This window comes from Dermacentor variabilis, chromosome 7, assembly GCF_050947875.1.
Source record: "Dermacentor variabilis isolate Ectoservices chromosome 7, ASM5094787v1, whole genome shotgun sequence".
NCBI classification, from domain to species: domain Eukaryota; kingdom Metazoa; phylum Arthropoda; class Arachnida; order Ixodida; family Ixodidae; genus Dermacentor; species Dermacentor variabilis.
Window position 1 is genome coordinate 1,850,770 of NC_134574.1, and position 17,026 is coordinate 1,867,795.

General features: G+C 46.4%; 1 protein-coding gene across 7 annotated transcripts in view; it reads right to left on the reverse strand.

Moving 5' to 3' along the window:
- LOC142587282 (uncharacterized) overlaps positions 1–17,026 on the reverse strand; it is a 378,424-nt gene that overhangs the window by 92,488 nt on the left and 268,910 nt on the right. For all 7 annotated transcript variants that reach the window (XM_075698155.1, XM_075698154.1, XM_075698153.1 and 4 more), the window contains one exon: positions 3,478–3,635. In XM_075698155.1, the coding sequence (XP_075554270.1) occupies positions 3,478–3,635 (158 nt within the window). The remainder of the gene's footprint in view (positions 1–3,477; positions 3,636–17,026) is intronic.

A 17,026-nucleotide genomic window follows, 5' to 3' on the forward strand; every position in this document is an offset into this window, starting at 1 on the left:
AGAAACACAACACTACAATTGTTTGACCGGAAACGAGCTCACTAGATCGGCGAAAGATCGGCGAGATCACTAGATCGCTTTGCAAAAAACATACTCACCAAAGAGCATTTCCAACACATGGAGATCCCAAGACTTCGCTTTCGTTCACGTCGAAAGCACTGCTCGCACCAGCATCGTTTGCTTCTTCGAGAGGCCGGCTCTTCGCAATCGGCTCGTACATGTAGGGAGTAACGCCGAACTCCTCAGAAAAACGCAGTCTCTCTAAATTTTCCATTACCGTCTCAGAAAAACAGCACCAAACTACCTGGCACCGCGCTTCATGTGTAGCGGCAGCGGTCGGTTCGGACGAACACTAGTGTTGACGTCACGAGGCACCCTACCAATCACAGGCGGAAACGAGACGCGCGAGCTGGCCGCGTCCGCTGCTGCACTTTTCGTCGAAATAAAATATATTTGCGCTTTCTTTCGCTCAATTTCGATACGATATTCGAATTCGGAGGGTTGAAAACCATTATTTATACATGTTCACTCATTTTTTCTGGAACACCTTTCAGCTTCCCTTTATGCAACAAGCTTGTATCCACCCTAATCTAATCAATCAGACCACATCCCGGTCTACGGGAACAATAAACCGTTGACAGTCCATCGTGAGATGGGTTTTTATAAAAAAGCACTAAAGACGAAGACAAAGTCGAAGTAACACATACGACAGCACTGGCAAATTGTCTTTAGCACTTTTGTATGAAAACAGTCACGATGAACCAACTCGCCCAAATCAAGGTATTGTTGCGAGATGGGTTCTGCCGAGTTTTATTGCTAAAGCCCAAATGTAAAAGCAACAGAATAAATGTACTGTTTTTACAGAGCTCATTTAAGAACAATGAAATAAATGTAGCATAAGACCAGTGCAACATATGTATTTGTATGCATGACCCGGCAGTGCACTAGACGAGGCTGCCGCGCAGCAGTGAGAGTGCGCTATTTGCTGTCATTTGCCAGTGTCCGATATAAATTGCGAAAAAATGTTTATTTTATTGATACAGTTGAACCTCGCTACAACGAAACTGACGGGGCGCGCGAAAAATTTCGTTAAAGCGAAATTTCGTTGAGGCGAAAACAGGCCAAAAACACTGTCAGGTTGGACCACATAGTCCCAAAACATCATTTATTTCCAAAGAAGTCGGTCAGCTTCTTCTGCTTCTTTTTTTTTGCCACGAGTGCAGTGGCGCGGCTTTCGCACTCGGTGAACAGTTGCATCGCGACGTCGTCATCGTGAGCACCGAAAAATCTGCGGATCACATCAAAAGCATCCATCACTTTTATTGCAGGTGGTGGCGCTAAGTCCTCCGCGTCGCTGTCATCATCCGATGATGCGTCGTTGTGGCGAACGCCCTCAATTATAGCTTCGTCACTCAGCTCCTCGTGAGCTAGCACTTCACTGTCAACAGCGATGTAGTCGCCGATGTGAACATCGGCCGGCACATCTCCGGAGTCCTGAAGGGCTGCCCATGCCGCATTGGCCTCTGTGGAGGGTGGAGCAATTGTACTGCAGCCTTCCTCGTCCGACGTGGAGTTCGCTGCCAGTTGAGCATCGGAGTGAAAGCCGGCGTGCACAAAACAGTTGTAGATGATACTGCGACTGGTTGCCGTCCACGCTGCTGAGACCATCTGTACAGCCATGTACAAATCCACTTCGATTGCCCGACCGGTGTCGATGTTTAACACCAGCCGCTGAATCAGTCGCTGTCGATAAGCGCTTTTAACGCTATTGATGATACCTTGATCCAGCGGCTGGATTAAAGCCGTGCAATTCGGCGGGAAGAATCTTACTTCCACGCTTTGAAGCTGAACGTCTTCAACGTTATGCGCTGAGCAATTGTCGATGAGCAAACAAACCTTACGTTTCTTTGCCGTCATGTCACGGTCGAAAGCGGTTAGCCACTCTTTGAAAACGGCCCGTGTCATCCAAGACTTCTTATTGGCAACATATTTGACGGGCAGGCTCTTGCCACCTTTGAAGCACCGCGGCTTCGCACTTTTGCCTATCACCAGTGGGCAGCGCTTGTCAGACCCGTCCATGTTGCAGCACAGGAGCACAGTCACACGCTTTTTGCTATGCTTCCCTCCGCTGCATGGCTGGCCCTTCATGTGAAGCGTCTTGGAGGGGAGGAGCTCGAAGAAAAGTCCCGTTTCATCGGCATTGTATATGTCTGATGTGGCATATTTCTCCATTAATTCCGGCACAGTAGCTGATGCCCAAGCAGATGCAGCGTCGGCGTCTGATGAGGCCGACTCCCCACACAGCACTTTAGCGACGATTTCATGCCTGGCCTTAAAACGGGTCAGCCACCCTGAGCTGGCTTTGAAATCATTGATGCCCAGCATACAGGCATAGCCAAGTGCCTTTTGCTGCAACATGTTTCCGCTGACCGGCATCTTCTTTGCGCGCACGTCGAGGAACCACGTGTACAGAGCCTTCTCAAGGTCCTCATGAGCCGCTTGCGTCAGCTTTTTCCGCTTCGCGGATGTCCCCGAAGAAAGAGCTTGCGCTATCGCGTCTTTCGACTTCAAGATCGTTGACAGCGTGCTCTGTGAGATGCCGAAGTCCGCTGCAACATCTCCCTTTTTCCTGCCACTGGATGCCGCGCTGATAATCCGTGCCTTCTCTTCAAGCGAGAGGAACTTCCGCTTTCTAGATGAAGTCGCCATGCTCGCATTCATTACAGCGCACTAGCAGCACAAGCACGAGTGAAAAAAACTAGGGCAAACGCGCTGCTGTTGCCAGGCTGCTGCGTCCTTTGGCAACGGATTGGTTGCGGCTCTGAATTGGATTGGAAGAAAACGGGAGCTTGCCCCCGCGCCTTGTCGCAAGGCAGCCAGCCCGATAGTCATCAACACCAAGCTATGGCGGTGATCATGTGCGTTTCAGTGAGTGGATTAGTTTGGTCCAGCGAATGTTTAGCGAAACAAAGCAGCGTGGGCCTATGGAAGTACATAGATGGGCGGCGATATGCTTGTTTTATTGTAAGATATATTTTTAAATCGAGCTTCGCATAGCAAAAATTTCGTTGAAGCGGAAACGCGCCCCAAAAATGGTTCGTTGTGATGAGAAATTTGTTCCATTACTTTGTATAGCGAGCTGACGGGGAATTGGAAATATTTCGTTGAAGCGACGTTCGTTGTAGCGGGGTTCGACTGTACCTTCAATAATTCGACATTCGGTTAGATGGGTCAATTTTTTCGGCCTAGTGAAACTTGAATAACCAAGGTTTTATTGTACCGACTATGGGTGATAACAATGGGATTTTCCTGGCACTTGATTACTGCTATAAGTGGGTTCGAATTGTATAGAATTAAAGTACTACAGCAAATTAAGGTTATTTCAGTGTTTCGCAGTTTGATGTGGATGCTACGTGGTCGGGGTTTCGATGTGCAACAGGCTGAGGCAATGTGGATTTAAGCGCATGGGGGTCTCACCCTTTCCGGGTGATCGTAGCAGACAGGCTTCGGAGGCGAGGGAAGGCCCCGGCGAGGCACACAAGCTGCAGCGGGTTCACCTCCAGCACTACCAGCTGCACTGCCTCCAGTTGGCTGTTGCGAGACAACACAGGATCCAGGCTATCTTTATCCAGCACCTGTGCAAACAGGGGGACGCTCAAAAGAGTTCACGGTTCAGTTACTATGCAGTCCAGGCCAGCCTGTGCCGTCACTTAGCACAGGAAGCCAAGAGCCTGGAGAAATTGTATCTGTTCAGAAAAAATGATTTATTTATTTATTTATTTATTATTACTTTCAGGGCCAAAGCCATTAAAGAGGGGAGTGGGTTACAGCAAATGAGAAAAGGAAGCAAATAAATGTAGTTAGAATGTTTAAGTACAAAGCTTTTGATTATACAGTTTTAGCTAGGGTTTGCAATATTCATGGTTATATTGCGCTCAGTTTTACACAGACAATATTAAGTAAAGGGCAGGACGTGGACGGACGTAGTGCAATTGCGCTACGTCTGCGACTGCATATTTTTAGATTTTCAAAAAGCTTTTGATTCTGTCGCAGATAATTTATTATTACTGAAACTGTCTACCCTCAACGTTCCAGCCACCCTGCTGAAATGGCTCGAAGCGTACCTCGCCGGTAGAAAGCAAAGCATTGTTCTTGAAGGCACAAGTTCATCTGATATTGCAGTCTTATCGGGTGTTCCCCAGGGATCAGTTTCGGGCCCTCTTCTTTTTTTAATATTTATCAATGATATAGTTGACCGGGTTTCCAGTCGGGTTAAATTGTATGCTGACGATTGTTGCATTTACCGTGACGTCACATGTACAAGCGACTCTTATGAATTGCAAAGCGACCTCAACTCTGTCTTGGCATGGTGCGAAACATGGAACATGACATTAAGTTTTTCAAAATGTAAAGTTCTGCAATTTACAAATAAAAAGCATCCATTACCTACCCAGTACTCTTTAGGCGACATAAACTTATCATTTGTTAACAATTACAAGTACTTGGGTGTTATCTTCACAAACAACCTTTCTTGGAACAACCATGTAAACCATATTGCTGCCAAAGCTAGCCGTGTGTTAAACATTCTAAAACGCAATTTCAAGCAGGCCCCTGCTGATTTGAAGGAGGCACTCTACTTTACAAACGTGCATCCCATCTTAGAATATGGTTGTGCGACTTGGGACCCTGAAACAAAAACACTTATCAGCGAACTTGAACGAATTCAAAAACGAGCAGCAAGGTTTGTGTCCGCAAACTATGATTTCACGAAAAGCAGCTCTCAGATGTGCAAAAATTTGGGCTGGCTTCTATTGCAAGACAGACGCAAATACCTTAGACTTAAGCTATATTACAATATTTTTATAGGCGCAACAGGTTTGTCTAAAGAGTCATACATGAAAGCCCCCAGCTATATATCCTCCCGTTTAGATCATTTTTTAAAGGTTCAAGAATACCAGTGCCATATAAATGTCTTTAAAAACTCAATTTTTCCCAAAACAGTGCATGACTGGAATGAATTGCCAGAAGAAGTTGTGAGCTTCGCAATCTTCTTTTGAAAATGCTCTGTCACTCCTTTGTTGAATTAACTTTTATTAAACTAAATTTTTGTGCTGTGTTGCTGTGCGTTTTCAAATTTTTTGCATACACTTGTTCATGTGACAATATTTACGTATTTCTTGCTTTCATGATTCTTTTGTTATCAGTTTGCTCAGTATTGGAATGCGTTGTATTTTTATTGTTTGTCGTTTGTTATTTACAGTGTCATCTGCATGACGATGTATGTTTTGCAACTGTATCCCCCCTACAAAAATGCCTTCAGCGGGCGCTGTAGGTACCTGAATAAATAAATAAATAAATAAACATCACGAGAAATTGGTAGCAAACTAAGATAGTAACATGGTAAATACAAAATCAGGGTGTCTACCAATTTGACATTTCTAAATTTCCTGAGTTTTCCAGGTTTTCCCTGAGTGCCTTTGCAAAATTACCTGATTGATGCTGAACTATGTTTTATGTCAAGACAGGCTGATCTTAAAACTTTTTGAGCGCAAACAAACAGGGACAAAGAATAGGGGCAACACAAGGACGAGTGCTTTCTAACAACTGGTTTTATTTCTGAAGAACTACCTGCTTAAATACCTACAGATCTGCGCGATCTAGTCACCAGAGCACGTCTATAGTACATATAACACTTGTGATAAAAAGACGTGGACAAAAGCCACTCGGTCAACCTGAAAACAGCAAGGTGCATAAAACAACCACTTACAATAAAATGCGTTAAAGATGTGATGATAGAAGTGAATTTTCTTTATCTAACAATGAAACAGAAGGATGGATGATGCATTTTTCTTTTTGTTTTTCAATCCAGTGTGCTTCCACAATTTCCCTAGCGGTTTGATTCCTATGCCTATACAATATGCCTGTGCTACTAAGACAAGGTGAGTAATCATGTTCTTGGCAATGCATTGCCAAATGCATACTAGGGCAACCTTTCAGACTAGACAAGTGCTCCCTTAACCTCGTGTTAATGCATCTCGCAGTCTGCCCTGCGTACACATGACCACACGTAATAGGAATCTGGTAAACAACATTCTTCGCGCAATCAACAAATTGGTTCTTGCACGGATGTTTAACCCTACATTCTTTCTTTACATCATCCTTACTTTCAAACTTCTTTTTAACCTTAGAACACACACTACCTATTTTCTTTTTTGCCGAAAATACCACTTTTACTGCATAACTACCAGCCACCTTTTTAATTCTGTGTGAAAGGCCGTGCACATACGGAATCACTGAAACCTTGGAAGCTACATCCTTCTGCCTTTGATTCTTTGTGCATTGTCCTTTATTCTTTTTAAGTTCTTTCATTAGTCTAGCGCACGACGCCAGCATCACAGCGAGCGGGTACCCAGCCTTTCTCAACCTATCAACTTGCTGAAAAAATGCAATCTTTACAGTGTGGTGACATGACTTCAACAACGCTGACCGGAAACACGAAATGACTATCCCATTCTTCAGAAGCCTGGAATGGTTTGGGGCATAGTTCATTAGCGGTTTTCCAGCTCGGGATGAGAATGACCAACACACATGTTCCGGTAGAAATTCTAACTTGACATCAAGAAACTGTAGCTTATTATCTACCGGTACTTCCGAAGTAAATGTTAAGCCCTTGCCCAGAGAATTGAAGGCTTCTACAACCCTATTCCTGCAAGCACCCCTGTCTACAGGACAGCCTAAAATCAAGTAGTCATCGACATATCTGTTTACCTTACTTACTACACCTTCCAAATCTTTGGCCAACTCTCTGTCTATGCTTCCCAAAAAAATGCTACTTAGGATGGGAGCTACCTTTGACCCGATGCACACACCCCTTGCCTGTATATACGTTTCACCACAGAATCCTACATGTGTATTCGCTAAATAAAAATGCAGAAGTTCAAGAAAGGATTCAACGGCCATGCCGCACGTATTGCGGAATGACACCTCGTTATTATTATTTGTTATGCAATCTTTAACACTGCACATTAGGGGTCCATGCGGTGAGGAATAGTAGAGATCTTGAGCATCTATGCTGAATCGCCAGCTGCAGCTTGTACTATCTGATGCCAGACAATTCACAAGGCCTTCAGAGTTTTTCAATAAGTACGGATCCTGCACTTCTAGGGAATTAAACATTTTTTGCAGGAACTCCGCGACCAGAACTTGCCAACACCCTCGCTCAGACACAATTGGCCTAAACGGAATTTCTTGCTTGTGGGTTTTTGCCATAAAAAATATCTCCAATTTCATTCCTTTTGAGTTCTTTACACGTGACGCAAGCTTATCTTGGTCACATTCTTTCAATAGCTCCACCGCTTTCTTTTTTACATTTTCTACATTCACGTCACATTTCTTAAAGCACTTATTCACCACTAAGAAAGCCTTTTCTAAGTAACAATCATTTGGTACAACAACCAGAAAGCCTTCCTTGTCTGCTTGAACAACACGCAGATTATTCTCAACCAAATACTTAGCAGTCCTATCAACATTGGGTCTGGATCTGTCACTTACCGAAGCTTTGGCCAGCGCGTCCACACATTCCACCACCACATTGTTCTTTTTCTTTCTCTGGTACACTCCTAGCAATGTCCCTTGTAAGTGCTAACCTGTCGACGATGTCGATCCTTGGTTCCACGCAGAACTTTGGCCCCAACTTGAGAACCTGTTGATGCCATTCTTCCACCGTTGCACCCCCTAGTAATAGAAGGCGTCCCTCTGGCACTTCCCTTTTCTTCTTCTTCGGCAATTTTCGACGAACATCGTTCCATATAGCCTCAGTCACAATGTTTGCCTGTTGGCACCAGTCCCGAAAAGCCTTTACGTTGAAAACACCATCGGAAGTAGACGAACAGGCCACCTTTAGACATTCTTTGAAATGTCTAACCTGTCTCCGGCTCTCTGATCGCAAGATCTTGATCATTCTTCTCCCGTGTCCTGCAGATGGGGGCAACCATTTGGTCAACAACACCTCATCAGGGCATCAGGGCAACACCTCAAACGGGTCCCGGATCAGGACGAATTTTTCTACAACTATGAGGCTTTTCTTTCGAGGAACCCGTATGGGTTTCCTTTGCAGCAATTGCTACGAGCGGGTGGATGTCTGATTTTCCCTTTATTCATTACTTCTCTCCACCTTGCGGGCTTCCGCAGAACTACTACGTCAAACTCTTGCCTTTGCTTCATGTTGTCGACAAATTCGACTTCGCCCTGCCATCTGCTAGCCGCCTGGTTAGCTCAGATGGTAGAGCGGCTACCCCGGAGAGGCGGTGGTCCCGAGTTCGAGTCCCGGACCAGGACGAATTTTTCTACAACTACGAGGCTTTTCTTTCGAGGAACACGTATGGGTTTCCTTTGTAGCAACTGCTACGAACGGGTGGATGTCTGATTTTCCCTTTATTCAAACTAAGGAGTAGTGTTTACGTTACTCACGAAAGATAATAGAAGGGAGGGTTTAGTAAAATCCACAGCAAATAATATGTCTTAAAGGGACACTAAAGCGAAACAATAAATCAGTTTAGAATAATAAAGCATTGTTTGAGAATCCTCCTGGCAGTCATTTAAAAAAAAATAGTTTGATTATTAGATGAGAAAATGAAGGTCCAAGTATCAGTATTTGAATTTCGCGCCGAAACCCCAGTGCTGGTACGTCAGCGTGACGTCAGGGATTCCAAAGTATGTTTTCGCATTTGGGCCGCATTGGCTGAGTAAAGGTTTCGGAAACTTGCCATATTTAATATTTGGTTCCTTTAGAACACAATGTAGTCAATCCGTACCACTATATATAATTAGTAGGCCCTAGAAGATGCCATCAAAATCCAAGACGTTACAGCCCCCGGGAGCGGGAACTTAAGTAGACGTCGCCACCCGTATTTCGTTCTTGCACTTTTTCTGGCTTACCAAACGTCTTATCGTTGTAAGAGCGGTGTTTTTGGTGTTGTAGAACGGTGATTTACTGATGCAGAAGAAATCATTTTTCACTTTAATGTCCCTTTAAAAGAAATTCCAAATCGAGTTGGACATTCTCGAATACAAATAAAGAAGAGATGCATACAGAAGCAAATATTCCCCCCCTAATGTGAGCTATTTCTATCAACTATTAAGCTCAGTGGCATGAGGTCCAAACTTTGTCACAATTGAAATTTTCTCTCAACAGCTCATAAGTCAACCTCAACTATCCTGACATACTCCCAGCCCGCGCACGACACCTCAGGCTTGTGTTTCACTGTGTTAAAGAGTTTATCTTGGTTTGTACGAGGGACACCTGCATCTCGGCATTAGCCAACACTGTTTTTTGAGCTCAAGCTCTTTCAAAACAGCGGCAGCAGGCTTCCTTTCCAGTTCATTCCTCAATGCGTAGGTCCTTTCTGTTCTTGTCCTTCCGCCACTCGTTCGCCCCACGAACCATTTGAAGCAACTTCTTGGTCAGTTGTACAGTCTTAGAGGCCTGGAGTGCGGCCTGATACCAGTGACCAGAACCGCTAACGCACTCCCTCACCAGAGCAGGATTGGCCACCCTGGTGCAGTACTTGGCCCCAACCTCCCATATGAATACAACAATCAAACCCTGGCCCTCAGTCCCCAGCAGCTGCGAAGCAACTGACCACGGCGGTGGTCAGACCTGTGACGCAGCAGAGGGTGCTAAGAATCCCTGGATCCGGACAGAGCGCCATTGGAATCTGAACCTGGAAACGTTTAACGCTAGAACGTTATCTAGTGAGGCGAGTCTAGCAGTGCTTTTGGAGGAATCAGAGGGCAGCAAATGGGACATAATAGGGCTCGGTGAAGTTAGGAGGACAAAAGAAGCATATACAGTGCTTAAAAGCGGGTACGTCCTGTGCTACTGGGGCTTAGCGGAGAGACGAGAACTAGGAGTTGGATTCCTGATTAATAAGAATATAGCTGGTAACATACAGGAATTCTATAGCATTAACGAGAGGGTGGCAGGTTTTGTTGTGAAACTCAATAAGAGGTACAAATCGAAGGTCGTACAGGTCTATGCCCCTACATCTAGTCATGATGACCAGGAAGTCGAAAGCTTCTATGAAGACGTGGAATCGGCGATGGGAAAAGTCAAAACAAAATACACTATACTGATGGGCGACTTCATGGCCAAGGTAGGCAAGAAGCAGGCTTGAGACAAGTCAGTGGGGAATATGGCATAGGCACTAGGACTAGCAGGGGAGAGTTATTAGTAGACTTTGCAGACCAGAATGATATGCAGATAATGAATACCTTCTTCCGCAAGCGGGATAGCCGAAAGTGGACATGGAGAAGCCCGAATAGCGAGACTAGAAATGAAATAGACTTTATACTCTGCGCTAACCATGGCATCATACAAGATGTGGACGTGCTCGGCAAGGTGAGCTGCAGTGACCATAGGATGGTAAGAACTCAAATTAGCTTAGATCTGAGGAGGGAACGGAAGAAACTGGTACATAAGAAGCCGATCAATGAGTTAGCGGTAAGAGGGAAAATAGAGGAATTCCGGATAAAGCTACAGAACAGGTATTCGGCTTTAACTCAGGAAGAGGACCTTAGTGTTGAAGCAATGAACGACAATCCTGTTGGCATCATTAAGGAGTGTGCAATAGAAGTCGGTGGTAACTCCGTTAGACAGGAAACCAGTAAGCTATCGCAGGAGACGAAAGATCTGATCAAGAAACACCAATGTATGAAAGCCTTAAACCCTACAGCTAGAATAGAGCAATGAAGGGGGCTAGTTGGTGAACGTTCATGGTTATATTGCGCTCAGTTTTACACAGACGATATTAAGGAAGGACAGGACGTGGACGGACGTAGCGCAATACTGCGCTACGTCCATCCACGTCCTGTCTTTCCTTAATATTGTCTGTGTAAAACTGAGCGCAATATAACCATGAGCTAGAATAGAACTGGCAGAACATTCCAAGTTAATCAACAAGCGTAAGACAGCTGACATAAGGAAGTATAATATGGATAGAATTGAACATGCTCTCAGGAACGGAGGAAGCCTAAAAGCAGTGAAGAAGAAACTAGGAATAGGCAAGAATCAGGCATTAAGAGGAGACTGTACAACTGTTCTGGAGTGTACTTATATATTGACATTATTTGTTCTATTGTTCCATTGTTGTATTTGCACAACCTCTTCTTAATTTTTTTTGAACTGCATATTTTACTTGATTATTGTAAATTTGTTTTTGAACGTATGAATCGTAATACCGCTGTCATGTACGTGGGCCTTTAGGTATTTTCAAGTAGTGTTACTACCGCTTTTCGCCTAAGGGGCCCCCAACTGTCGTTGGAAATAAAGATTTGATTGATTGATTGATTGATTGATTGAGGCAAATCCAGCAATATCATTACTAATATGGATGAGATAGTTCAAGTGGCTGAGGAGTTCTATAGAAATTTGTACAGTACCAGTGGCGCCCAGGACGACAATGGAAGAGAGAATAGTCTAGATGAATTTGAAATCCCACAAGTAATGCCGGAAGAAGTAAAGAAAGCCTTGGAAGCTATGCAAAGGGGGAAGGCAGCTGGGGAGGATCAGGTAACAGAAGATTTGTTGAAGGATGGTGGGCAGATTGTTCTAGAAAAACTGGCCACCCTGTGTATGCAATGCCTCATGACCTCGAGCGTACCGGAATCTTGGAAGAACGCTAACATAATCCTAATCCATAAGAAAGGGGACGCCACGGACTTGAACAATTATAGACCAATCAGCTTACTGTCCATTGCCTACAAAATATTTACTAAGGTAATCGCAAATAGAATCAGGAACACCTGATTCCTGCCAAGGAAAGGACCAGGCAGGATTCCGTAAAGGCTACTCAACAATAGACTATATTGTCACGTGGTATTGACTGTGAAGAAAGAAGCCAAACTGAGAAAGACTGAACTAGCATTTTATTGGGCGAACTTGTGCTCTCAAAAACAGGCTACACTCAAAGAACAGCGACAGTGGCGAACACAGCAGACGATCGTTGAAAATCTGATCAGCGGGTCAAGCGCGTCGGCTTTTATAGATCAGTCGCCGAATGTTCCAGAGGAACCGCTGGGACCCACGTGTCTTCCACAAAGTTCTACACTATTCGCGTCACGCATACGTGCAAACAGATTACACAAGTTGCGGGGAAAGGCAGCAGATGGAACCATCGATAACATTCCAGAAACTTTTTTCACATGCAGGCGCGTCCTGCGCTGTGCGATAACATTTGTTAGGTGGTGAGAAATGGTCGCCCGATAAAGAAGTACACGCGTCATTACCCCCCTATTAAAAAGCATCGTCCCGATGCTACAAATATAAGAGACCAAAACACAACAGGACCCTTATTAAACAAAAGTGACAAAACAACGAAAAGAAACAAAGTTCCAAGGTCAGTTAGGCGAAGTCCCAAAGTTCATTAACGCTGGCAGTACGGCTTGAGTCGCACAACGTGGACTATTTCAGGTCATGAGCAGCGCCGCTGTGATAGCGAAATGCCGTCTGGCACAACCTCATCGTCCAGTGTGCCAATACATCGGAGGATTTTGTGCGGTCCAAAATAGCGGCGCAAAACCTTCTCGCTCAGTCCTCGTCAATGTATAGGGGTCCAAACCCAAACACGGTCACCAGGCTGGTACTCGACGAAGCGTCGTCGAATGTTGTTGTGTCGGCTGTTGGTACGCTGCTGGTTCTTGATCCACAGGCGGGCGAGCTGTCGGGCTTCTTCAGCATGCTGGAGATAGGTAGCGAGGTTAAGTTTCTCCTCGTCAGTGACGTGCGGCAGCATGGCATCGAGCGTCGTCGTCGGGTTCTTGCCATAAACCAGCTTAAACGGCGTGATCTGTGTTGTTTCTTGCAACGCCATGTTGTAAGCAAAAGACGAAACTAGCGTTTTATTGGGCCAACTTGTGCCCTCAAAAACAGGCTACACCCAAAGAACGGTGACAGCGGTGAACACAACAGGCTATCGTTGAAAATCTGATCAGCGGGTCAAGCGCGTCGGCTTTTATAGATCAGTTGTCGAATGTTCCAGAGTAACCGCTGGGACCCGCGTGTCTTCCACAAAGTTCTACACTATTCGCGTCGCACATACATGCAATGAGATTACACAAGTTGCAAGGAAAGACAGCGGATGGAACCATCGAACATTCCAGAAACTTCTTTCACATGCAGCCGCGTCCTGCGCTGTGCGATAACATCTGTTAGGTGGTGAGAAATGGACGCCCGATAAAGATAAAGAAGTACACGTGTCAATATTCAGACTATCAATCAGGTGATAGAGAAATGTGTGGAATATAGCCAACCCTTATATTGTCACCCAACTATTACAACTAAAATAGTTTACCACCAACAGATTGGCAAAAAACGTCTGCCTTTTTGCGATGGCTGGTCCTCAGAGAGCTCACGCGCAACCACGAACTTCGTCGTTCTCGCCTTAAGGGTCCTGTGTCATCATGTGCCAACTTATTTTGCGTCATTGCTCCCCTCTCAAAAGCGACCGGCCCAATCGCTTCAAGGGCAGCGGGCGCGCACTATGAGCGAGAGTGCCAACATGAAAAGGCAAAAAAAAAACAACATACAGGAATGTACACAATGCTGAAGCGGTTTGAGAGGATTGCTTATCCCTCGCGTGTGTAGTACGACTTCATCCGTACTACGTGGACAACTTCAGCATGGGGACAGCGTCGGTTCGAACCAGGTTCAGAGCTTTGAGGCACCACCTCGTAGTTCACATCACTGAGGTGGCGTACAACTTCATAGGGGCCGAAATAGCGGCGCAACAATTTCTCTGAGAGCCCACGGTGTCGGATAGGTGTCCACACCAACACGCGGTTGCCTGGTAAGTACTGGACATTCCGTCGGGTCCAGTTGTAACGGTAGGCGCCGGTATTCTGCTAGGTGCGGATGCGATTCCGAGCAAGCTGGTGAGCTTCCTCAGCTTTCTCGACGAAATCTTCAGTGGTGTCATTCCTTGTGGCTCCGTGGTCTACTGGGAGCATGGCGTCTAAGGGGGTTGTAACGCGACGTCCGTAAACAAGCTCGAATGGCGTCAACTCGGTTGTCTCCTGCACAGAGGTATTGTAAGCAAACGTGACGTATGGCAAAATTTCATCCCATGTTTTGTGTTGCACATCAATGTACATGGAGAGCATGTCGGCTAATGTTCTGTTTAGGCGCTCTGTTAAGCCGTCAGATGATAGGCTGCGGTCTTTCTGTGGTCGGTGTGCGTCAGTGTGACAACTTGTTGCAATAACTCCGCTGTAAACGCTGCACCGCGGTTAGTAATGAGTACAGCGGGTGCACCGTGGCGAGGCACGATGTTGTGGTCAAAGAAACTGGTGACTTCAGCAGCAGTTCCCCGCGGCACAGCTTTCGTCTCTGCATAGCGAGTTAAATAGTCAGTTGCCACGATTATCCACTTATTTTGCAAGGATGACGTGGGGCCGGCCCAAGAAGATCCATTCCCACTTGCTGGAATGGCGCTGGAGGCGGATCCAAAGGCTGAAGGAGGCCGGCAGGCTTGACGTGTGGAACTTTACGCTTCCGACAGTCACGGCACGTTCGCACATAGCACTGAACCGACGAAAATAGGTGTGGCCAATAGTATTTTTGCCATATGTGCACTAATGTCCTTGCAAAGCCTAAGTGGCCAGCACAGGGATCGTCGTGACACGCCTGTAAAACTTCCTCGCGCAGTGCCGCCGGAATAATGAGAAGGAACGTTTCCTGGCTGTTCTCGAAATTTTTCTTGTACAGGACATCGTTTCGCAGGCAGTACGACGTCAATCCTCATGAAAGTGGGCGTGGGACAACGTCAGCTCCCTCGAGATATCGGATGACTGGAAGCAGCTCAGAGTCTGCATGTTGATAGTCAGCCATGCGCACGACGTCGACGACACCAAGTAACAGCAAATCTAGCTCCAAGTCGGAGGATGTCAAGGGAATAGGAGAATGTGACAAGCACTCAGCGTCGCTATGCTTATGGCCAGATCTGTAGACAACAGTTATGTCGTATTCCTAGAGGCGGAGGCTCCAACGAGCGAGGCTACCTGATGGGTCTCGTAGATTGGCAAGCCAGCAGAGCGAGTGGTGATCGCTGATCGCTCGAAATGGCCGGCCGTATAAGTAGGGTCGGAATTTGCTGATGGCCCACACGACTGCTAAGCATTCTTTTTCGGTTGTTGAATAATTACCTTCTGCTTTCGTCAGACTATGACTCGCATACGCAATTACACGTTCTGCGCCACCTTGCCATTGAACCAGAATGGCACCGAGTCCAACGTTGCTGGCGTTGGTGTGTATTTCAGTTGGCGCGGTGTCATCAAAGTGCACCAGCACTGGATCAGATTGAAGGCGTTTACGCAATTCGGTGAAGGCCTGCTCTTGGTCTTCCGTCCACGCAAAGGGCACATTTTGTCGCGTCACTCTCGTGAGCAGTTCAGGAATCCTTGAGAAGCCTTCAACGAAACGATGGTAGTAAGTGCAGAGGCCCAGGAACCGCTGAACTGCCTTTTTTTCTTTAGGACGAGGAAACTCGGCAACGGCAGCGAGTTTTTCTGGGTCTGGTCGTACTCCTTGGGAGCTGACCACGTGGCCTAGAAACTTGAGTTCCTGGAAGCCAAAGTAACATTTTGCAGGCTTGATGGTGAGGTTGGCCTTGTGTATTGTGGTAAGGACACTTCGTAGCCGGGTGAGATGTTCATCTAACATGCTGGAAAACACAACAACGTCGTCTAGGTACACTAGACACCTCTGCCACTTTAGTCCAACGAGTACAGTGTCCATCATTCGTTGGAACGTAGCAGGAGCGGAACAGAGACCGAAAGGCAGCACTTTAAATTCGTACAGCCCATCGAGAGTCACGAAGGCGGTTTTTTCACCGTCACGTCCACTTCGGTTTGCCAGTAGCCTGACTTTAGGTCTAACGAAGTAAAGAACTGAGCAGGACGCAGACGGTCCAAAGCGTCATCAATCCGTGGCAGGGGATAAACGTCACGTTTGGTGACTCGGTTAAGCCGTCTGTAGTCAACACAGAAGCAGAGTGTGTTGTCTTTCTTTTTTACTAGTATGACAGGCGATGCCCACGGACTTGTCGACGGCTGGATGATGTCATCATTTAGCATTTCTTGAACTTGACGCTTAATCGCCTCCCGGTCCATAGGTGACACGAGATACGGATGCTGACGAACAGGCTGCGCCGACTCCTCTGTAACGATCCGGTGTTGCGTAACGGAAGTGCACTGGACTTTGGATTCCGTGGAAAAACAGCCGGAGAATTCTGTCAGTAGGCCCAGCAGCTGATCCTTCTGTACATCTGCTAAGTCAGCATTAATGTGGAGGCAGGTATTCAGGCTGGCGTGAGTTGATGCATCCGGTGAAGTCACTTGTAATGTGCCGATGTCGGAGAAGTCAGCAATGTCGTTCAGGAATGCCACAGCTGTACCTTGAGGGACGTGCTGATACTCATGGCTGAAGTTTGTCAAGAAAACTTGCGAGCACTTATGCTGCATTCGAACAAGGCCCCGGGCGATGCAGATGTGTCTTTCGAGCAGCAGCAGGATATTTGCCTCGGCAATACCCTCATAGCCGTCGAATGCATCGCAGGTGACGAGGGTCACTACACTGCTCCTTGGCGTGACCATGATGTTCTCGTCAACAATCCTCAAGGCGCTGACACACGTGTCGTCAGTGCTGCTCCCTGCTAAGGCCTGCGCCGTCAAAACGTTACCCGCGACTTTTATAAGTTAATCACAGCTCCATTAGCCTGCAGAAAGTCGATTCCCAGAATTAGGTCCCTCGAACAGCTTGGGAGGACAACGAAATCTCCGAGGTACGTAAACCCACGAATGCTCACTCGCGCTGTGCATCTTCCTACCGGGGTTAGCAGATGGCCTCCTGCAGTGTGAGACCCAGTCCACTCGGTAGAAACTTTCTTCAGCTTGCAGGCAAGGTCCATGCTCATAACTGAGGTGTCTGCTCCAGTGTCGATTAACGCCGTTATTTCTTCGTCGTCTATGGTGA